The sequence below is a fragment of the Maylandia zebra genome, linkage group LG7 (assembly GCF_041146795.1).
Source record: "Maylandia zebra isolate NMK-2024a linkage group LG7, Mzebra_GT3a, whole genome shotgun sequence".
Classification (NCBI taxonomy): Eukaryota; Metazoa; Chordata; class Actinopteri; order Cichliformes; family Cichlidae; genus Maylandia; species Maylandia zebra.
The window spans coordinates 36,610,742-36,633,840 of NC_135173.1; the positions used below are offsets into that span (position 1 = coordinate 36,610,742).

At 41.3% G+C, this 23,099-nt stretch overlaps 2 protein-coding genes and 1 long non-coding RNA gene across 4 annotated transcripts in view; 1 reads left to right on the top strand and 2 right to left on the bottom strand.

Moving 5' to 3' along the window:
* stxbp1a (syntaxin binding protein 1a) overlaps positions 1-4,799 on the bottom strand; it is a 37,707-nt gene extending 32,908 nt beyond the window's left edge. For both annotated transcript variants that reach the window (XM_004538459.5, XM_004538458.4), the window contains exon 1: positions 4,672-4,799. In XM_004538459.5, the coding sequence (XP_004538516.1) occupies positions 4,672-4,708 (37 nt within the window). In that variant the 5' untranslated portion in view covers positions 4,709-4,799. The remainder of the gene's footprint in view (positions 1-4,671) is intronic.
* A 2,342-nt stretch (positions 4,800-7,141) lies between these two features.
* The window catches only part of niban2a (niban apoptosis regulator 2a), a 30,717-nt gene continuing 14,759 nt past the window's right edge, over positions 7,142-23,099 (top strand). Inside the window, exons 1-5 of the mRNA XM_004538456.4 lie at positions 7,142-7,393; positions 16,083-16,213; positions 17,639-17,767; positions 17,852-17,957; positions 18,750-18,917. Of these exons, the coding sequence (XP_004538513.1) occupies positions 7,339-7,393; positions 16,083-16,213; positions 17,639-17,767; positions 17,852-17,957; positions 18,750-18,917 (589 nt within the window). The 5' untranslated portion in view covers positions 7,142-7,338. The remainder of the gene's footprint in view (positions 7,394-16,082; positions 16,214-17,638; positions 17,768-17,851; positions 17,958-18,749; positions 18,918-23,099) is intronic.
* On the bottom strand, positions 16,638-17,937 carry LOC105940736 (uncharacterized). The gene is made up of 3 exons (XR_001167400.3): positions 17,786-17,937; positions 17,570-17,686; positions 16,638-17,049 (listed from the first exon to the last, which is right to left on the bottom strand). It is a non-coding gene; the product is annotated as an uncharacterized LOC105940736 (long non-coding RNA).

Below are 23,099 nucleotides of genomic sequence, written 5' to 3' on the forward strand. Positions count from 1 at the left end.
CACACTACCCCAAACAGAGAAGAGTAAATACAACATGCTTCCAGAAACTTCCAAGGAAGAGTGAACTGACTCTGTTTGACATTTTGGGATGTGAGTATATTCGAACTGGAGACAAAACACTTCCTAGCTTTGCTTTGAAGTCTTTTAGCTCTCCATCACACCATTTCTGAACATATAGCTGGCGCAAAATTGATGTAACACAACTGATAAACATCAGCCACTGCCATCAGCATTGTCAACCTGGCATTATAATACATCTGTGCATCCCTACAGCACGCAGCCGCTTGAGTTACTTTTTAGTTTGTCTTAAAAAATAAAAGGCAACATCAGGGCTCATTTTTGTATCCATTTTGCACCCAGTGGAGCAACAAATTTTAGTACCGTTTCATTTCATTGAGCACAAACAGACGGAAGAAGTGACAAGTGAATGTTTTGAGTGGTAAAAGCAAGCAAACTGGCGAAACGTATATCAAAAATGGTTGCCTGGCTTGCTAATTACTTGATAAAATCTCACCAAAAACTACATTTTTTGATCAAAAACCAAAAACCATTTTGAGTTGTCACACCACTGAGCAGCACGATTTTATATCTTCTGACAATAAACAACCTGATAGCTAAAAAAAAACCTGCAGGGTCACCATTGTGACACACTGGAGGAGATCCTTGAAATGATCTAATAAGAGCAGCAGCAGCCCTGAAAACAGTCTGAAGGCAGACAAGAAGACTACTTTAAAAGGGAGTGTGGTTACCACAGACATAATAGAAAGATACTGAAGTAGCAAGTTTCATTAATTATCAAATTATTATTATTAAATCCTTTTTTTTTTAAATGAGACAGCCACATGATAAATATCACATAATCACAAATTAAGAAAATGTGTGCATAACTAGTTGCAGACAAAGAACCTGTTAAAATATTCCAGTTAAATCCAAAATTGTAACTTTGTAATCTTTTTGTAGCTCGTTCTATTCATATCCAGTTAAGTATTTGAATACAGTTTTTCAAAAATCAGTCTGAACAAGACGTACAGTTAATGCTGAAGCGTCCTGACATTGTAAGTCCTGTGTTTAAATCAAAGGCTCAGATGTAGGCAGGCAATCTTTGCAGCAGAGGCTTGTAAATAAACATCATAAAATGCTGCTCTCTTCAGTTCGCTGAGGAGTACCACCCCACTTTTTCATATTAGATGCAATAGTGAGCCGATACAGAAGCATGCATATGACCAATGTCACCACAGTCAAGCACAGACTGAATTGTGGATTATACACCGATCTATTTGTATTTATTTCTATAAAAATATCCAATCTTTGGCATCAGTTTTCTTGAAAGGTGTTCCACATGATTTTTCAAAGTGAGTCTAGCTTCCAGACACAGTTCCAGAAGACTTGAGGTCTTATGCTACCTCAGTGTGCCACTTTCTCTTTTAAGGAGGCTGTCGCATTAATTAAACCTGAAATGGCTGCATGGCGATGACGGGTATGTATGCTGGTGCCAGTCAAACAAAGTGGTTCACAAACGTTTTCTGGTGCATGGTACTTCAGAAGGAAAAAGAAGTTTACATCACACATCCCGGAGATTTTATCCATTATAAACAATAAAAAATGTCTAATTTTGCTTTTGAAAGACTTTTCCGGTTCACATGTCAATATATTCCTAGTCAAGATACTGACCCCATATTGCTCCCATCCATCAGAGTGTGTGTGCGTGCCTGACAATGTTAGAAAAAGACCTGTATGAATTTGTATGTGCAACTGGGTGAATGGGACATATATTAGAAAAGGCACTGTATAGGTAACGTTTAACGTATTAGCTGCTAAAACTTTTGATCACTTTCCCTAACAAACTAAATCATTCAACTTCCCTTTTCATTTTTCACCTGGTTGTCTGTGTGCCACCTCTGGGGCCAGCCCCGCAGTTTGAAAACCACTGATTTAATAACTCTCCACATGCTTTACAAGCCAACTTTGAGCACAAATGCACAGGTAATGAGAGGTGAATAAATAATTGTAAAGCTGTCTATGGTTACAGAAATATTTCAAAATTAACTGGATTTAAAGGATTTAAACAGTCGTCTGGTGATGTAAATTGATTCCAAGGTCAGTTTCTCAGTATATTATGGTATTTATCATGTTACACAATAACATATAAAGTACAGCTATGAAGCATTTTAGCATCTGCTTGAATGACTGAATGAAAGGCGGAACATTATTTGTCTGGGTCAGCAGGTTTTCCTTGAAAACCTTCAAAACATAATAAAACCCACTGCATCTGACCCCATAGACATCACCATAAAGTATATAGCTCCAATACAGAACACCGCCTCGCTCTAAACACTGCGTTCCTTCAGTTTGAGCAGCTCATCTCTTTCTAAATGACTCAGGTCACTGCTGACTGATGAGGTCCTCGTCACTCAGCCTTATTCTCCTTCTGCTGCTCTCTGGCACTGATGTTCATATACAGCCATGAAACGGGGAGGGTGAAGCTCAGCTTGCTGCCCATCCCCCCCCCCCTCCCTTCATTCTGGCTGCTACATCAATTGCTGCAGAGAGAGAGAGAACGACAGAGAGCCCGCGATGGTGTCACCCTCCCTCTTTCACTCTCTGCCCCCACCAATCACAGCCCTCGCTTCACCTTAGCCAAACGTAGAGCAGGTGTTGCCTCCCTGCGTCCTTGTCTTTACTGGGAAACATGCACGCAGTGTTTACATTGCTCAGGAAAAAGATGATTCACTCGGCCTGCCTTCAGCTTTTCACAAACTGGGTTATGCAATAGCCAGTTACAGTGTTTAAATAATTAAAGAATGTAAAACACGCGCAGATAATTGGCATATGAAGCTGCATTGTGTAATGTAGTAGGGCGTGCAGATGATATCATTTCTATCAAAACTCAGTCTTCTGGCCTTGTATTAAAAAAAAATGTAGACTAACTTACAAAAATGCAGGTCTGGGCTGAGCTCAGCCACAGTGCAAACATCCAGCATCAGGCTCAGAATACTTTTTATAATTTAATACTGTACTCTTGGATTCAAAGTAGATGTGAAGTTACTGATGATCGAGGCTCCTCTTTGTGACAATGCACAAATCCTTTCACTTCATGTCAAAGAACAGAAAAATACACTAATATATATATATATATATATATATATATATATATATATATATATATATATATATATATAGAGAGAGAGAGAGAGAGAGAGAGAGAGAGAGAGAGAGAGAGAGAGAGAGAGAGAGAGAGAGAGTTTAATGGGATGGGGTGGGTCTGAGCCAGAATTCTGCAGCAGCACCAGTGAGGCAAATATACCTTAGAGCACAGCTGGGTGTAGCTTAAGAATTTTCAGATTCCAGCAATGTCATGACCAGAAAGTGACACATTAGCTCCTGGTACAGAGCAACTGTGTGGATTTGTATTAGTGAAATGTGACACCGAATCAATACTATGAACAACAGACGCCAAATGAAGCAAATCCTGCAGCCGGGGTAGGGCACGGTACCAAAAAAAAGAGGAGAGAGAGAGAATGAGCAGCTTGGTGTAAGAATTTAGGGACGAACTGGATACATGGCTTCACATTAAGACATCTCTATCAGGTTTTATGGGCTCGTTCCTGAGCCTTTCGACGACCACTAACACTTGCACCCAGTTGAACCTCCTGCGCCTCCACCATAGTCAGGCCTGTTTCATCACAGCACACCTACCGCTAGAGCACCAGCCCAAATGTAATGAGCCGAAATGACACAATCGGATACTGAACCTTGAGTTAACAGTGTCCTAATGATGCAGGGTTACACAGACTGCCGGTGCCGCACCGACTCTACTCAAAGGGCACGATGACTAAAAGCCGTCCGCGGAAAAATATACAAAAAATGCGGAATTTCTTGCGCAGCGCCAGTTTTAAGGCAACTTTCACGACTCTGGTGCACTCCGCCATTAACGTGAAGCGGAGCATAGGTGGTGCTCTCCGGCTGAGAAAGGGTGTTTTACGCAGCTGAATTATGCTCCATCGGATGGGGTGAGGCACTGCTGCAGTCGGGGAATCCCACGGATCGAGACCGCTAATCTTCATTCATTTTGCAATAAACAGCATCGCATTACATTGTGTTGGCTATTATTAGCTCGCCAGCGTGTGAACAGTACGTGCATCCTGCATGTTGTGGCACAATATTCAGGCAGAAACAGATCGGGATGCAGCTCACAGGCAGAGGCAGATTAGTCCTTAAATAAACGTAAATTGTGTCTAAAAGGGGCGCACACGGGCTTCATTACTCTGTGGCTTCTCATCCCACCGGAGGAGGATGCCAACATCTTCTATTAGTGGGCTAATCATCGCTTGTCAACAGCGTTTTATACGCTCTGTCGCTTGAAATGCAATTGCGCATCCGCGCCGCAGGAGACCAACGAGACGGAGCAGCCTCTGCAGGGCATCCAGTGCTTCCTCACTACACCTCTGCGGTTTACATCGGGATACAATGGAACATCACCTTCACCGTTATCATCGTCACCACTCAGATGCACTAGCAGCCACCCGCATCCTGTCCCCCCCGCTCCCCGGCCCTTTTCTTTTTAAATATATACTCGCTCTCTGGCATATACACAGCTGAATCGGGGTGCAGCAAGACCATATCCCGCACAAATTCTGAGCACCATAAATTAGGAGAAAAAAAAAGTCTTACTTTCGCCGACCACCGCCTTTAATCCGATAGGTGCCATGATGCTGCCTCTGAGTGCTGGACCGACTGATTACCCTCTGCTTACTCTCTCTCTCCTCCTCCTCCTCCTCCTCTCTGATCGTGTCACACCGCTGCGGAGGAGCCTCCACTTGGAAACGTCACTGCGTATCCTTCCGCATCATCCACACTGGTGATGTGCGGACGTTTGGCTACAGCTGTGTGTATTAGCTCAAACTAATTCCTACTAAAGACATTTATTTGTTAAGCCTTACCCGCTCATTTGTCCAAATAGAATTTAAAGATTCCTGCAAAATACCCTTGTTTTTCACAGAACCTGAAATAAATACATGATAAGAAAATAAAGTAACCCTTCATTTTTAAACAAGTTTTAATGCATATAACCTTAAGCAGATGGCACAATAATAGATTCATAGTTTTATATACATAATAATATAGTGAATCATTACATTTATACAGGAAGACAGTGATGTGCAAAAGTCTTGTGTCATTGATTTAGTGAAATGTGCAAACATAAATGGTAGTATAGTATAAGACAAAAACACAGTATACACAATTCTAACAAGCTTGAAAGTCAATATTTGCTATGACCTTGCAACTTTGTTCTTCATAGACTCTTAAAGATATTCAAAGAAAGCTTGCTTAAGTAGTCTTCAATAATAGTTCTCCAGGCTTCTTGAAGGGCATTCAAAGGTCTTCTTTGGATGTTGGCTGCCTTTTGACCCATTCTCTGTCAAGATCATCCCACACTGCTTTAGTAATATTGGGGTACAGGTACCAAGCCAATCCATGACTGATAGAATCAATATTACTAGATACTCACTGTTTACCTTTGATGACTGCCTCGTACATACTAACGATGATTTGAACCAACAGTTTGAAATTTGGATTCATCACTCCATAATTTTCAGTCTAGTTCCTTTGCAGTTCATGCACAACTCAGCTTTTCCCCTTCTTTAGGAATGGCTTCTTGATAGCCACCCTTCAACTCTGGCCATGTCTAATGAGCTTTCAGTGAACGGTAAATGGATGAACTGAAGGACAAGAAGTATCTCTTATCGCCTGTGTCAGAACCTGAGTGCAAGAACAGGTCGCTAGTACCAAAGTGTCTAAAGATACTGTTTAAAATTGGTTCTTTGCCAAGCTGTCTGTTATGTGTAGACACTGGTTCATCCCCTTGAGTTGTGGGCCTTTTTTACGCTTAAATCATTCATGTTGATTCATCAAGTTAAAATTAACGTTTCAGAAATGAGGTATTTTTGTTTCTTTGTTCCTTTTCCCCTCAGAGTAGCCTATAAAAGTTGTAAAAATCAATGGGGACCACAGCAGACATAAGTTCTCAGCTGTTTGACAAACTGCATTCATAAACTGTACAGGTGAGATGCAAAGAAGACCAGACAGGTTTTTTTTTATTAGAACTAATAAACATAATAGTCGAAGAAAAACTGGACCATAAATTTATCAAAAGTACCGGAACACTCAGCACATCCAGTAAGTTCTTAATAATTAAATTAAAACCTACAAAAAGACACAATCAGCACATATAGTTCATTCAGTTTAAGCAATGTTTTCACTAAAATGCATGCTCACAAAATGTTGTGTCTCACTCCCATTTCTTATTGTTGCATTTAAAGCTCTATTTGGAAGATCCAACCATACAAAATATTAGTTTTTGCCATTTGTTAAGTGGTCTTAAACTTTTGATCAAATGGTCCAGTTTATTGACTCTAGTAAGCAGATGTGATGCATTGCAGTCTCCTTTTATGACACTTTTACTTCACTTTATTTTCAGCTAACTTTTGGAAGTTGCAGAGCTTAATTTTCAGCCTTCATTGCTGATAAAACCATAAATTCATAGACTGTTTCAGCAGCATTAGAGATCATTGCATAAACGTGAACAATTTAACATCCAGCATTTTAGATGAGTTTTTTTTAAAGGATCAACTCGCTTACTGAAATATTCAACATGTTTGGAAGAGCTGGTTTGGATACTGGCCTGCTTCAAAATTATAGTAAAGAAATATGTTTTCCACAAGGGGGCAGCATTTATCTGTGTGTGGCAAAATGCTACTGGGTCCAACCATAGACTCGCTTTCAACGTTGAGCCCAAAGCGCGCACTTCAAAGAGCCTTTAGTTAATTTCTCCTGATTTTTAATCACAATATAAATATCATGAAATCATTAAAAGAAACATTTTAAAGAAACTTACTAATAAACGCACTAAGGTTGTATTTTTAACATCTGTCAAGTTTAACATTATTAAGTTTGCTGCTACAAGCAGACACTCTCGCGTACAGTACGCACTGTGATACTCTTAAGCTCCTGGTTCTGGCCACACCCTTAGCACAGCCGACTGAACACGTTGGACCAGTGATGACTCCCAGAGGGTGTGTCCCGCTGCTGTGAAACGCAGCACTGTTCACCAGCACGTCCTCCTCCTCCTCTTCCTCCACCGCCTCCTCCTCCTGTTTTTTAGAAAAAGCTGAAGGCGCCCACACTCAACGCACCAACGCCAGAACAGTGCTCCTCTCTAAGGGGGGAAAGTGAGAGAAATTCCCGGAGGGTTTGCCCGGAGACTGCTGGAAATTTTCCCCTGGAGTAAAACCTGCCGAGTTAGGATACTTAGAGGATATCAGAGGCTCTCCTGTAACCATGGGGGACGTGGTTTCCTCTCACCTGGATGAGGATAGGCGGGAGATGATTACAGGTAAGATGAGTACCGTTGCGCGTTATAACAACCTTATTACAGAGTTTTGACCATGTTGTTGCCTTTAAGAAAATCGATTTATATTACTTTTATCATCTAAACTGCAGAAATCAAGTATAGACGGTTACTTTTGTGCCACCGCCTTGTAGGTGTGCTTTACTTGAAGGCTTCCCATGAATCTCAACTCCACTGCAGCCCTGTTTCTTAGAGATAATAAGTAGGTTTCCGATGTTGCAGCATGTTTGTATAAGTTATGGACTGACTGCTATTTAAGTCTCAGATTGCTCCACAGAGTGAGCTGGGCAGCAGGTCTGGGCGTCTATTAAAGTCATGCGAGTAGAAGAACAATACAAAGACTGAGATACTTCAATGGATATAACGTGATCCCTGTCCTAGAAGTAGCTTGGTGATGCGTTCGAGTATCAAAACCACTTCAGGAATTTGGGAAAAACTAGTGTTTTTTGTTTTTGTTTTAATGCATGGAGTTCAATCTTCCAGACTTGTCATTTCCTAAAACTTTTGTATCAGGGTCATTTCAGCCTCAGCTGGGATGCCCCTTTAGTTCAGGGTTGTAATCCTGTTTGTGTGCATACGCTGGCAGAAGTACTCCTATGAGGAAACCCAGAATTATTCTCTAGAGGCTCAGGCACCGAGTGTGTTTGTTGGATTTTCCTTTTGTGAGCAGAAATAGAAAAAAAGTGGGAAGAATCACCCTGTTAGAATCTGGCTGTTGTAAAAAAAAAAAAAAAAAAAAAGGTAGTTCACATATAAAAGGATAAATATCAAATGTAACTTCTCAAATATGAGGGGTTTTGTTTTTGCCTTTTGTGTGACTTTGGGGGTTCTGGCCAGAGAAATACATGTTTTCTGCTGTCTTATACTGATCCAAAGTTGATCCAAAGATGTGTGACATTCAGAATGAGCAGAAACTGGGCTTTATAAAGTACAAGCAAGGTGTTCAATGTGAAAGTTCTTGACCTTAGGAACAAAGCAATCTGGTCTTACTGGCTTTTTGGAGCCCTTAGCCACATGTGCTGGTCTTCATTCTTGAAAGGCGCTCAGTCAGGTATCATCATGTGTCATAATGTAAGGCTTGTTAATGATAAAATATGTTAAAACTATAAAATGTAGGGTCCACATGACTGTGGAAAGCTGCGAAGGTAGAAAATATGACATTTAGCTACATGCAGGCCTTCATCGTTAAAATACGCGAGTGCAGTATTTCCTGCTTATGAGTCCACTCAGAAAAAGATCCATATAAAGAGACTAGTCAGAGGGAGAGGGGAAGATAACAAGTGAAGCAGGTAGAAACATGTCACAGGCCGTCTGACTCTCACACACACCCCTCTCTGTGTTCTTCCTGCCAGTATCTTCTACAAATCAACACAGTGAAAACACCCACGTCAACAGAAGACAAGTGAACACCTGTGCATGTCTTTAAAGAAAAAAGAAAACTTTCTTTTTATCCAGGTCCCACTTGTCGATGTGTTTGCACCTTTTAAGTTCGTGTGTGAGACAGGGTAAAGACCAGTCAGCGTTTTTGAGTCAGGAATCTTGTTGTGTCTAACTCCCACAAAGGCAACTACTCAATGATCTCCTCCCCTATAGGACCCACACAGCAACCCCATGTGTGTGAGACACATGCAAATCATAACTGCCTGCTGACCCACATGTTCACCCATCTATGGTCTGCTTAAGGCAGAAATAACCAACAGACTCAAACCTTGGCCTAGATATGTGCTGCCTACTATCAAACCCTTGAAATATAAGCGATCATCCTCAAAGAATAAGTTAGTAGATTAATCGTTTCACAGCAGGTTTTAGATAAAAACAGCCAAAGAATTAGAGTCAAATCCAGTCAGCTGTTTCTGGTGATCAGCTGACTTTTCTGGATCGAGTCACAGTGTTCACCTTTGAGGAGCTGCACGTGTTGCTCTGAAATTTGCTACAAATGAAATGAAGATGGTAGCTTTGATGCTAAACATTAGCATGACAGCATTGTTACTTGGAACAAAAAAAAAACTGTTCAAAAATAAAGTTAAAATAAAAAAAATGTATTTATATTAGAGATCAATAGAAAAAGAACTAACACTGCAGTAAAAAAGATAAGAAGCTAATAGTTAAATTCAGCAACAAAACATGAACTTTGCCATGTGAGTGACACCACCCTCTTTTGCCAACATGACGCAAAACAGGTAATTATAAAAAGGGACAACATGCCTAACTCAGGCACACCTCAGACTGTTTGTGCACACGGTTTTATAAATCTGTTGAAAATAATGTTCACGCTCATGTCTGCCTTTTTTAGTTTTATTAGTATTTTACCATTTTTATTCATCTACTCACCTATCTGGCTAAGCCTTTTGATGTTAAACAGTGGATGATGATTGATGATGACGACGATGACTGATAATGATTGATAATGATAAGGATTGGTGCTTGATGACGACTGATTGTTATCAATCATCATCAGTTGCTGGCAATGATTGATGATAATGAGGGTTGGTAATTGATGACGACACTGATTGACAATGACGACTGATTAATGATAAGTGGTGATGATTGTTTTCTTTCTCTCCCTTCACAACAAAACTGTAAATCCACTCCTATAAAAAATGCACAATTTGGTTTTTAAGCACCGACAGAATTCATATCCAACTCATCTTTATTAATCATACATTTATTCCATAAATATTATATTTGCCTTAGGAAATTGTAATTATTCTAAGAGAGCCATGGTATTCAAAGAATCCTGAGCTCAAACCTTGGGCATACTAGCAGAGGAGAACTTCCAGTTGGGAAAAAACTTCATAAATCTTATTTTGGAACAAAGTCAGCAAACCTTTTAAGCCTTCTTAAATCATGTTTTAAGGGTTGTTGTATACACACAGTTGTTATGCCCCAGTGAGCCTGAAAATTTAAGTCAATTTAGATAATGCTCCAAAATAGCTGCAAAGAAGTGCATGAATGCATTTCAAGTTGGCTGCAGTTTCATTACTTATTGCCTGAAAGAATTTGTCACTGCAAACTGCTTTTCCTTTGCTGTTCTTCGGTTTTCCTACTTGGAAAGATTGTGGGCCCTGCTGTCCTTTGCTAATCTTAAGCCCACTTCAGTGTACATCTACTGAACAATGCCTTTTTGTCTGCAGTGTCCTTCTGCCATCAGTTCCTCCATGCTCTTGCCTACTGTTATTTGTTATTCATTACAAATGCACTTAAAAAATTGAAGGAATGAAACAAAGGTTTACATCAAGGTCATGAATCTGGGTTATGGGCTTAAGATTTTAAGTAAGCATAGGAAGCACTGATAGAGAGTCTGTAATTCTTATACAAGAAAAAAAAAAGAAAGCTAAAATATGTGGTTTTTTTGTTGGAGGTATTTGTGATAAATTACTTTCCAGCTCAGAGTCTGAAGCTAACCCTAACCATTTCCTGTTTCATTTAATCCTCTAAAAGGACATGCAAACACTGGAAAATACTTAAGTATGGCGTATAAAAAGTACCAAAAGTTCCATTTTTACTCTATTCCATGATGTCACATGTAAAGTAAATAGCAAACAAGAGATGGAGGAGGGTTGTAACAACTATAGCACATGGCTATACAGTTTGAATGAGAGAACCGAGTATGTATTTTATGATGTGGGCTTTGTTTTAATTTCTAAGTGCTCATTTACAGCTTCCTAGTCTGCTGATTTTGGCTCAGCAAGGCGAACGGTGGAAAGTACCAACTCTCTGCAAGTTTGCAGTGGAGGCCACAGTAACCGGAGCGTAATCTAGAGGAAATTTAGCCAGGATAAAGAGAGTTTCCATCCAAAATCAGATATCCTCTGCATTTTTTCTGAGACTAACTGTTCTGAAGGCAGACCCTGTCTGATAAACCCACCGAGGATGAAGAAAAAAATCCTTCAATAAAAGGAATGGAATGACAAACCTGACGAGAGATTCAAAGCCATCGTCTGGAACAATTTAAAGTACTTGCTGATGTTTAGTTTTTCCAGGTGCCTCGCTATCTTGCAGCCCCTTAACCTGCCCTCCCCTCTCATCCTGGTATGTCATGGTGTTTTTAAATGCGTGTCCCTGTCCCCAGTCTCCTCCGCATTCCCTCCATCTATCATGTCCTGTCAGCTCTTTCCTTCCTGCTCTCCCACTGCAAGCTGGCTCCCTCCTTCCTGCGTCGTTCCTTCCATAAACAGATCATAGTCAACACTATATGCTGCTGAATGAGCCAAAGACACTGATCAGCTCGAACACCAACTCTTTTCCAGCATTAGAACGTGGGAAAAGCCTTTGTCCCCTCCAGCAGCTTCTCAGTCTATTTATTAGGAAGCTGAATGACGACAGATAACAAATCTCGAGGATATGTGGAACACAGAAAAGTCTTTCAGCAATACCAGGAGGCTTTGCTTTTATACAAACAAGGACTTACGCTAACAGATATATTCAGAACTTAATAATTTGATATATACAAACGATGAAGAGAAAGCAGCTGCCATTTACTGGAGCCTGAGCAAATGTCGTCAGGTTTTGGTTTGTCCAGAACCTCCAAACTGCATTAACAAATGTGCACTGTAGTCTGAAATGCTCAAAGAAGTTACAAATGGTTCGTTTGTGTAAACTTAAATATTCCTTTTAGAAATTCAAGTTTGAGTTTAAATATCAGATTTTGAGATGACTTAAAACAAGTTAAAGGATCATTTCAGAGTATTTTTTCTACTGTATTGTGCACTTACCTAATAGTATTTTTTCATGAGAGTTGGCATTATTTCAAGTTATTTGCATAATAAATTATGGACGTTGGCTGAAATATAATGCATGCTCTTTTTTTTTTTTCTTTTTTTTTTGGCCTGTCCCGTTTGGCTCTTTTGCATCAGAATTGTTGTCTAAAGGCAAAGAAAGATGCCCAACGGATTTACTTTACCAAACTGACCATCCCAGCCTTGCCGTAATGGTCCATTTGATTCACCTTTTATTGTTTATTTTATTTTCACTTACTGAATACGGGACAGACTTGACTGGGGGAAAGAAGGGGAGAAAGAAAGAGGGAAAGAGAAACAGCTGAGAAGAGGGACGGGGGAGAAGGGCAAAAGACAAAAACCAACAGAACGGGCAGAGAAAAAAAAAATGCATATATCAATCACCTGGATCACCTGCTGAGAAAGAAAAAAGAAAGCAAGCAGAAGAGAACAAGAGTAATAGAATAAACAACATCACAATGATATATGGGAATATGACAGTAAATACTAAATGTTAAACATTATTGTGCAGCACATAAGATCAACAGAACACAGTGTGCTTTGAGGTAGGAGCCAAAAAGGGTGTAGTTTGTGGGTGTGATCACCCGTGTGTACACCTGTGAGCATGGACGCGCTTGTTTTTAAAAGGTTCCTTCATGTAATAATCTGCTAGAGGGTGTGGGGGGGCCACAGCCCCGTCCTCCAGGGCGTGAAGCAGGTATGGAGGAGATCAAAACTCCAGACATCCAGAGGCCCCCAGAACACAAGAGACCAAGGAAGACCAACAGAGGGGCAGCTGCGCCACTGTCCCGGAAAGAGCTGAGGAGAGTCCCAGATGAGGGCTCACTCAGCAGCCGCGGAGCAGAAGCCAGGGGGAGTTGCAGTGACGCGCCCGTGAGCTCCGCCGGCAGCCAGCTGCACCTGAGTGACCGAGCCCCAGGCCGAGAGGCCGGGGGCACCCCACCTCCAAAGTGGCCCGAGCGAGCCCCAGGCTCCAGGCCCCGATAAGCGGCCGCCAAGGAGTGAGCCGGTGTGTACCTGGACGCCCATCCCCGGACACAAAGAACCACCAACGCACCGATGTCTGAGGGGGTCCGCCACTGGCAGGGGAAGTGGTGGTAGGGGGAGATAGGCCTCCAAACCTTGGAGGGCCTGAGATGTCCCCAGAGAGGTGGCGCCTGATACCCAACCTGACATATAGACACAGACATACAGGCACACACAGATACAAACATCCATTCCCACCCTCATGCTCTCATATGCACTTACTCCACACTCAACCAACGTGGAGACAGACATAAAGAGACGTTGTACACACGATCACACTCCCCAAGCGTACTCTACAAACCGGGTCTAGGTGCCCCCGCCCCTGGAGGGAGGAACTGCACCCAGACCCAGGTGGTGTTTCCCTTTTCCCTGCGGTGGGGGGAGGCAGACCTAGTCCTAGCCCCCCTGCTCCAGCAGGTCGCAGAGAACGGGGGTGAGAGAAGACTCCAAACCTCCCTCCACCCGCTCATTGTAGTGTTGATGCATGTGTGTTCTAAGGTGCATTTAAAACCCAGGAGGGCATAGAGCTACCTGCCAGAGAGCAGCAGGTAAGCGCATGGTCCCTCCTGCTAGCCCTCAATGTCTACGTGTATTTAACATTGAGAGGTGGGCAACGATGCCAGGGGTGGGGTGTACACCCTGATGGTACTTTGGACTCCGTGTATCGTGCCCACCCCCAAGATCCTATATGTATGTGTAATGAGAGTGTGAGTAATGTGAATGTCTAAGTTGTGGGATAAAATTGAGGCAGAGGCAGCCAGAAGGGGACAGAGGGGGGGTAGCCTCCTCTGCACCCTGGTGACATACCCCTACTCCAAGGCCCTGCATGTGTGGGTGGTTGTGGTGGAGCAGGAAGAGGGAGGCAGCTGGAGATGGGGAGGGAAGGAAGGGAGGGGCAAGTGACCCCTCCCTGGGGCCAGCTCCCCCGCTGACCCCAGTATAATGCATGCTCTAATATACAGTGCTGTTGCTACATTTTGCTCTCAAGTTACTCAGGTTGAGTCATATTTACATTTTGCAAAAGTTTTGATTCACCAATCATTTCTTCATAATTTGTTTACAGTGAGGCAGACTTTCTTGTAAATGAATGTGATCTTGAGCAATAGCTCCCCAGGTTCTCTGAAGGCCTTTCAAAGTTTTTCTTTGTTTTTTCACTCATTTTCAGCCCAGTCCTTGTACCTTATCATTGTCAGAGGAATTTCTTTCCTTTATTGTTGTTGATAACACTGATTGTTCAAGCACAAAAGCAGCTAACAGTGTTGTGTCTATATGTAACAGACAACTTCGTAAAGGACGAGTTTTAAATTGTATCTTTAGGCATTTTATTACTAGTAGCCTGTCGCAAAAAGAAAACAATCAAAATAATTTATTCCTATTTCTCTAGTTGAATCTATGAAAGATGCCGAAGATGACAGAGCAAAAGAAATAGTATTTTTCCACCAAGAAGGTGGTTCCCTAAGAACTGTAGGCCAAAATTCATAAGGAAGGGAAAGTGGGAGAAAAGGCTGAGAAACCAAGTTATGAATTCAAATTTGTCATCAATATGTGCAGAGGAGGTCAAAAGAGAGGTGCAACAGTGAGTTTCTACAGCCACCTGTAAAACACGGTGGAGGCTCTGTACTTTAGACAGTGTTGTTGTGGAATTATGAACACAGAAGAGTACCATCAGGTTTAGATCCACTATTCAACGCCACCTGGAAATCATCTAATCAACAGCAGCTTTGTTTTTCAGCATGACAATGACACACAGTGTCAATGCACTAAAAGCATATCTGGGTAGAAAAAGTGCAATGGAACATTATCAGTCATGCACTGACCTCCCAAGAGCCCATAATTAAAGCCCATAATTAAATCCTTGCAATTAAAGCAATGTGGGAACATCTCGACAGAGGATGGAGCAAAGGGCAGCCAACATCCAAAGGAGAGCTTTAAATGACCTTCAAGAAGCCCGGAGAATTATTCCTGAAGACTACTTAAAGCATTTCAAAGGCAGCTTTCCTCAGACAGTTCAGGCTTTGTTGAAGAATAAAGGTGGTCGAACCAAATATTATGAAAGCTACATAGTGTAAACTAAAAATACTTTCATTTATTCATCATAACTGTAGCTCTTTGTTCGTGTTCCTCCTTTTAAAGGTTTGTGTGTGTAAAACCAATATTTCCAGCGATGCAGTCGTTCCATAAACTTTTCTTTTGATTGATTTGACTTTTCTTTTGTCTTTTGATTTAAATGTAACATAGTTTAAATTCAGTACGATTAAAATGAAATTGAACAAAACAAAGTGTTGCTTTAAAATTTATGTAATGACTGAAGTAATACTTCAGCTGTGAGTCTGTTAGAGCTTCACTTAATACAACGGTTTGTGCCGATCATACATGAGAGGTGCCTCTTTGTTGAGCTTTGCCTGAGAATCGCTATCTCAAATGTCCACTTTACATTTTATTATATGGGAGTTTTCATAAAGAACCGATAGCAGGAGTAAAGGTTGAGGCCTTTAAATAAGCAAGTGAAAGAGACAGCGTGCCTTCACATGAGAACAGCAGCTCTTTATCTAACCCAGTTAATTTTTGACAATGAAATTTAAACTGCAGCACTGGTGACTTTTGAAAAACATGCTTGGAATAGAGTGAACCAGTCTGTCCTTTCAGGAATTTAATTTCTTTTCTCTCTGACTTGGGTTGCCAGATTCAAAATAAAGTATTAAGCATTTAAGTAGTATAATTAGGTCAATTTCTGACTTTATAAATCTCTAAAGTTACCTTGTGAAAGAAAACTGCAGAACTTATCTTTTGTCCTTCTACTATAAGACATAAGATAGATTGTGTTAATCATGCACTGGTGTAGAAGACGACGCTGATTGTGTGTGTGTGTGTGTGTGTGTGTGTGTGTGTGTGTGTCTCTCCCCCTGCAGCTCGGACCAGAGAATGGATGAAAGAGTTCAGCCAAGTGTACGAGCAGCAGTATGCAGTCGCCCTCTTCAACAGCGTCCGCTTTGAGATAGAAGGAGGAGGAGGGACGCAGTCTCAGCTGCTTCACAGAAAGGTATGACACTTGGTCATTCAATGGGAAAAAAACAAATAAAATAGTGGCCTCCACTGGCCCCCTCAGACCCCCTCTGTTTATATTTCTGAACATTTAATAAAGCCACAAGAGACAGCCCGGTGGAATAGAGCGTGGAGAGGTGGAGGTATGCTCTGGATAGGAGAGGAATAGAAGTCAGTAGAAGCAAGACAGAATGCATGTGTGTGAATGTGATGGAGACGCGTGAAACAGTGAGCCCTGTGGTCAACCATCCAAAGCAACAGACAGTGCTAAAGAGATGAAGAAGAGAGGAGAGCACAGGCATGGTGGAGCAGGTGGAAACGAGTGTCAGGAAGGATATCAGTAAAAGTGAAAGAGAGGTTTACAAGATGTTAGTGAGACCGGCCATGACGTGTGGTTTGGAGATGGTGGCACTGACAAAAAGACAGGAGTTAAAGGTTTTATTGGGAGTGAGCAGGATGGACAAAGTAAGAAATGAGTACATCAGAGTTTTGACATTGTTTAAACATGCACACAGGCGGGACAGCCAACAGACTTTGATGATGCACACAGTGCATGAATGAGGTCATCTTTGGGAATGTACAAGGACATTACCTAATGAGCAAGCCCCCTGCTTTATTTCTCAGCGGTCTTTGTGTTCCCTATTATCTTTGTGGTCACTTGTTGAAGGCTGGATTTTTTTTTTTTTTAAATCCATGTTTTCTAACTCTGGAGGGAAAGTGGAGCACATTTTACACACGAGCAGAGGTGCTGTTTCTCTTATGCAGGTTCATCTTTTCTGGTCACTGTGTGGGAGTCAGCTGCTCGTGTGATCCAGCACACAGCAAGAAACTATCCTGTTTCAAAAGACTTTGAGTTATTAAAATGCTGGACTAAATGTGTAAAAAAACTTTAATATTTAACTGTAGTGGAATCTATTTGAACCCCCTTCCCATTTTTTAACTTATAGATAAATACTTGATTGGTTTCTGAGCTGATCGGGCACTTTTACCCTCCCACTCGCCACCACCAGTGACCCTGCCACAAAATCCACGTAAAAGTCTGCAGCTGTTAGCAAACAGAAGCCAAGCCATTTTATAATCATCATTATGTTTTGGGCCTATCGTTTCAGTTGCTCGGAAGCAGTAAGCCTTTGTTTTTTCTTCCTATCTGAGCAATTATTGTTTAATCCAAGACAGGAAAACAAAGTGGGTGGTGTATATCCTTTTGTAAACATGTTTCAGTAAAAAAACAAAAGAAAAACAAAATGAAAACTCCACCCTGTCACGTTTGGAAAAACCTGTTAAGCGTCAAGTTGATTAGTTATGGGAGATTGTAACAACACCCAGTTGTCTCAATAATGCACAGTATACACACCTGTTAGAGTTTGTATCCTAAGGTACAGTAACGCATGCAATCTTTTGTGTGTGTGTTTGCATTTTTCAGGACCCTCTGGCAGGTTGCACCATCTTCTCAGGGAGTCTGTTTCAGTACCTGGAGGAGAATCGGAAATGGAGGAATCGTTTTGTCTTTGTGCCCAAGGACTACACCATAAACCTCTATGAGAGCAAAGCTGTGAGTAAAGCTACTTACGGCACTCGACCTATGTCCGGTTAGACAATTTGGTCACCTGCATGAAAACCATTTCACCACCAACAGGCACACGAACGGGGACTGCACCCAAAATTAACCATCAACTGCGCCGGGTACAAGGCCCTGACATCAATGGAGGAGTACATGGAGCTGATTAATAAAAGTCTGCCAGGTTAGAAAATAACACACAATATACAGTTGTTAGTCATCAAATTCTGAAATGACTAAGCCCCTTTTAAGATGCAAAGGGCTCAAAATGACTCTCTCTTTGGGTTTTTGTGGTGCTATGCCCACATTGTTTAAGAGTTGTCCACCACATTGGACATAATAAAACTATGGCTTGTAGATATAAAAAAGAAAAAAGAAAAAAAGAAAGTGAATCCACCATCTGGTTGGTGAGTGCTTCCTGGAGGCTGCTGGCAGTCACTAGGTAAAATCAGTCTCAAGGAGCAGTGCTGTACCAAAAACCTCCTTATGATTGCTTTCGTCCCTAGCAGATTGTGACCATAGTTATTTCTAGTTTGCATTGCTCCATTCACAGTTTCACTACCGCCCAGAGTTGCTGGTGAGCATTTGTAGGTGAGTCATCGTATTCAATGCAAACTAGCCAACTGCAGCAATCTGCTAGCAGCCAGAGCAAGTGCAAAGAGGTATTTCTAACTTGTTGGGGAATACACATTTTTGCCTAGCAACTGGGGTTTCCCAGGAGTCATTGACTCGACTATAAGTCTGTGGGACTGGGACCTTATTCGTTTAACCCTATAATGTGACCATGATTGTCCGTACATCTATAATGGTGGAAAGTTATGACACGATTAGCGTGTCTACAAAAATAAATACTTATGTCATTAGTATATTTCCCCCCCTCCACAGTTTGTCGGATTGTTATAGTAATATTAAACATCATTATTTCCCTCTCCTAAAGTGCTTTTGAAATCTCAATTCATCATCTGGTCCATTGCAGGTGTCAAGGCCAAAGTGGGCAGTAACCCATTCATCAAGTGTGCAACCGGGTTCCCCCTCATCCTGTGGCACCCATACGCCCGCCACCACTACTTCTGTGTGATGACCGAGAAGGAGCAGAAGAAGTGGCACGCTGTACTGCAGGATTGCGTCAGAGACAGTAACAATGGTAACAATGCAAACACAAAGCAGCACATAAATCGGAAGTGACAGAAACGACTAGAAAGCCAGAGGCTGTGTGAAGTTAATGCAATTCGGATCATATGTACATCTTCTGAGCATGAGCAGTGTTTCTCTCTCTCCACCTTGGCAAACCTCTCTTCCTCTGTACCTTTGTTGGCAGTTCCGATGAGGGTGTGTGTCACAGTGTGAAGCTTTTACATGCCATCTGAGTGAGCAGGTCGATCTGTGCACATGAAATGCTGAAGGAATGGGGTGTATTTGTTTTGTAAATGTTGTTGCCATTGGATCAGATCTACACTCTGTGCATCATTTACAGTCAAGATGAGCATCTGAAACGCTCAAATAGTAGACAACATTAGAAACACAAGAGAAACAATTCTATGTTTGAGAGAAAAGTAGCTTTCTGGTTTGTTTTCTAGGCTATTTTTGATGGTTGAAGTGCAGAGTATCACATAGTATTGCCATATCATTTTTTAGCACATTATCAAATTTCTACATTATGCTTTCTAAAGAATATTGCCAAATCATGCTTAAGCACAAGGTCAACCCCCAAAGTCCCATTCCAATTACTTTGTGCCTTAAGGAAATGGATAGGTACAACGTGTGTGTACAACTTGAGGGCTAACACAAAGCCACAAAAGACAGAAAAACACAACTACTGCCAGTTTAGAATAATTGGATGTCCTACGCCTCAACATGCATGTCAGAAGAATTTAGTACTCTGAGGAAACGCAGCTACAGGGAAGACTAGCTAACTAAAGCTAACCTATACCAACGTGCTGCTGCCCCAATTCATTTGTGAAATATTTGTAGTTAGCCTCAAGTTTCCAAACACTGTAACTCATATGTCACTATTTAGAATGAATTAATGAATAAGTTGAACTGAAACTCATTGTTAAATGAGAAATTTCCCCACTAAGACATTACAATACAGTTGCTGCCTTCACTGAGATCCTTTTCATAGCTTTTGTTTGAGCTTTATGGTGTTCTGGAGGATACAGCACTGTTGGCACTTTTAGCATTTCATTTCACAGTGAAAGGATTGTTTAATTAGGGTGGATGACTCCTCTTCATATTAGTTTCTTTCTTGCAAAAGTGTGACTCATGTGTCATTGTTATTAAGACAGAGATGAGACATCCTGGAGGATGTGCAAACAACAGTGTAATACATTTTTGTGTGTGTGTGTGTGTGTGTGTGTGTGTGTGTGTGTGTTGCAACACTTGGCTTTCCAGGACTATTTTGAGATTTACGTTTTGGAAGCACCGTGATATAAATGACCCGCCTTCTTCCAATAGCTAATTTGCACATTGGCTGCAAAGTCGAGCTCTGATTGGCAGGAGGAACACGGGCACCAGTTTCTGTGGTATGACTGCACATGCATGCAGTCTTACATTCAGCGTGCCTCACTTGAGATGAGATTGTATTTTTCATTTTTTTTCAAAAACAAACTTGAACGATTTGCTGCTGCACTGAAAGTGATCTAGCTTGTTTGGATCCTCTCGGTTGGCAGAGCATGCAGTTAAGTTGTCCCTACTTGTGTTTTAAGTAAGTGAGTGCATTGATCACATTAGGTGTCACTGTAATAATCAAGTCACTTGCATCAAATCACTCAGCAGAAAGATGTGTATAGTTTGTACAGCTGTATCCAATGCAACTTAAGCAGTTCTGCGTCACGATTAATGCAACTAAACTTCGTTCACAGAATTTAAAATACTAAATAAATGGCGCCAAGATCCTCACCGGGCTGACAAAGTTGCTCAACCTGATTCAGTTTCTTTCAGGCTTGGCAGAAGAGCCAACCATTTTGCCAGCCAATCATGTTGCATGAATTCAAGCGTTGTGCTTAACCACACAGTACGATGCTCACAGCTGTTTGCATTTGTATTCATTTAAATACATCCAGCGTGTGATGTATTTAGTTTCTCTGTACCTTCTGTTCCAAAAAAAGGAATTAGAAGTCAGCAACTGACTTTTTTGATCAACTCTGTACCAACTCACCTGTTACTCCCAAACACTGCCTGTCTGGGCATGCTCAGTAAGTGTCAGAGTCTTTGCCGCACATTCCAAGGTTGGGCTTAGCGAATATGTTGTAAGCAGCACAGGGTCCCCGTGGCTATTAAAGGTAACCTCGCTGCTCTTTGGGTGTGTGAACTTGTATTCATGTTTTTTCTGCTTTGTGCACACATACTGCTTCACTTCAGTGCTCTGAGGACAACCAGATGGCATAAAAGACTCTGCTTGGGAAGAAGGATATATGGTTTTCTGTCTTGACCTTTGCCCTTTTAGTTCTTAGTATTCTCATTCAGTCATACAAATAGACAGTAGTTAAATGTCTCTCTTTGACATATTTGAAGGTAGAGTTTACATGTATGTACTCAAGTTTGAAATTATGACCGATTTAGGCAATTAAGCATAAAACAGAGCATATTAGTCACGGTACAGAGGATAAAATGGTATCAGCATAGATGCTACATGCAAAGCTGTCCTTAACGGAACACAGACACCATTCAGCTGGCTTTGATAAGCGGAAACCACAAGTTAAAATGTTCACGCTGACACACCAAAGGCATATTTAAATGCACTAAAGTTCTTGTTGCTTTAGCCCTAACAATTCTTCTATAAAACAATTGGGTACTGTTTTGCATCACCTTAACAGGGTGATTTGCAAAGCGCCCTGCTAATCAGCTCCTTTAACAGGTGACATCATCACCAGCACATGTCATTGGTCAGCATTTTAAGCTCAGTATTATACTACTATGCTGCTGAGAGATGGACCTACAGCAGCTGGATGTTCTCACTGTGTCAGAGAGGCTAGTGATGTAACGTGTGCATGCATGAAACCAAAAGCTGGTCTGAACATGTTAAAGTGACTACACACCAGTCACTTTGACACATTTTACACACCAGTTCTGCTACCAAGATGGGATGTGGCAATTCACCCTTATAATTGAGCTATCACTATAAGAAATCAGCAGCTAGGCATGCTTTCAGGCACGTTGTCAGTTCATTCATTTTAAATCACAGAGTTCCAAAGTTAAACGGGACCCACACCATGTAATTATGTTCCTGATTTTCTGTCATACATCTGTACTTTTAACGATGGTGGAGGCTGATGCTAAACATGGAACTAAGGCACACTGTGGCATTGCCACCTAGCTGTTGTTTAAACCTTCAGTGTATGAGGGGCAGCCAATAAGATGAGGTTGAAATTTGGTGCCATCACTGACATCCGGTTAAACTGCATAAAACTAAAACCTCAGGACTTAAAGACACACTTAAATGTGAGAGTTTGGGCTTTTCTGGAAAGGAAACCAAGCCAACGTTTCAGTTAAGTGATAAAGGAATACAAAAAGAAATCTGTGATAAGGAAAAAAGGACAGGAAGTCAGGATGTAGAAAAGTGAGGAAAGGGTCAATTCAATCTTTACTTCAAAAGAGTATGAGAATAAAAATACAGGGATGGAAATGAGCATGAAAGGTCCACTTTAAGGTGTCACGTCATGCACTCAAATGTAGTGTGCAACCACAGTCTGGGTCCTCGAGTTTCAGGAAAGAACTGTCCCTGCCCCTACTCCACTGTAGTTATCCTCATAGAGAGTAAAATGTGGTAATGACTGAAAGTGGACCTGGTAGAAGACTACCCTGTGTAAATCCAGAATTTTATTTTTACTACACTAGTTAGAAGCAACTAAAAGCACTTTGATCTCATCACCATTGGTCTCAGTTTATAATTTTACATTATTTTTGCATCTCAATGATTTAAATGCAAATCAAGATATTTCCTGATGATTCAAATTATTATTTCATCCCCAAATTGGTTTAGTTTTGTTGCTGTTTGACCTGCAGAAAGCTGTCCATGCTGCAGGGAATCACAGTCATATAGTCAAAGCCTGCTTCAAGCTTCCCGCTAGAGAACCATCAATCGTGGCCAACTCTCCACACCCACAGCCTCCAAAACCAGTCAACCATCCTCTGCTCTGATCCACAGACCACAGACTAATTAACTGAACAAGAACAGACCTACAATGGGAAAATTCAGAGAACAATAAATCCAGGTTTATAACTAAAGTAGAAGTTAAAGTAGAAGAGCATGGCGCTTCTCTGCATGCAATGTAGTTCAAAATAGAGGCATAATGGATTACATGGCACTGTTACCATACATCATGCT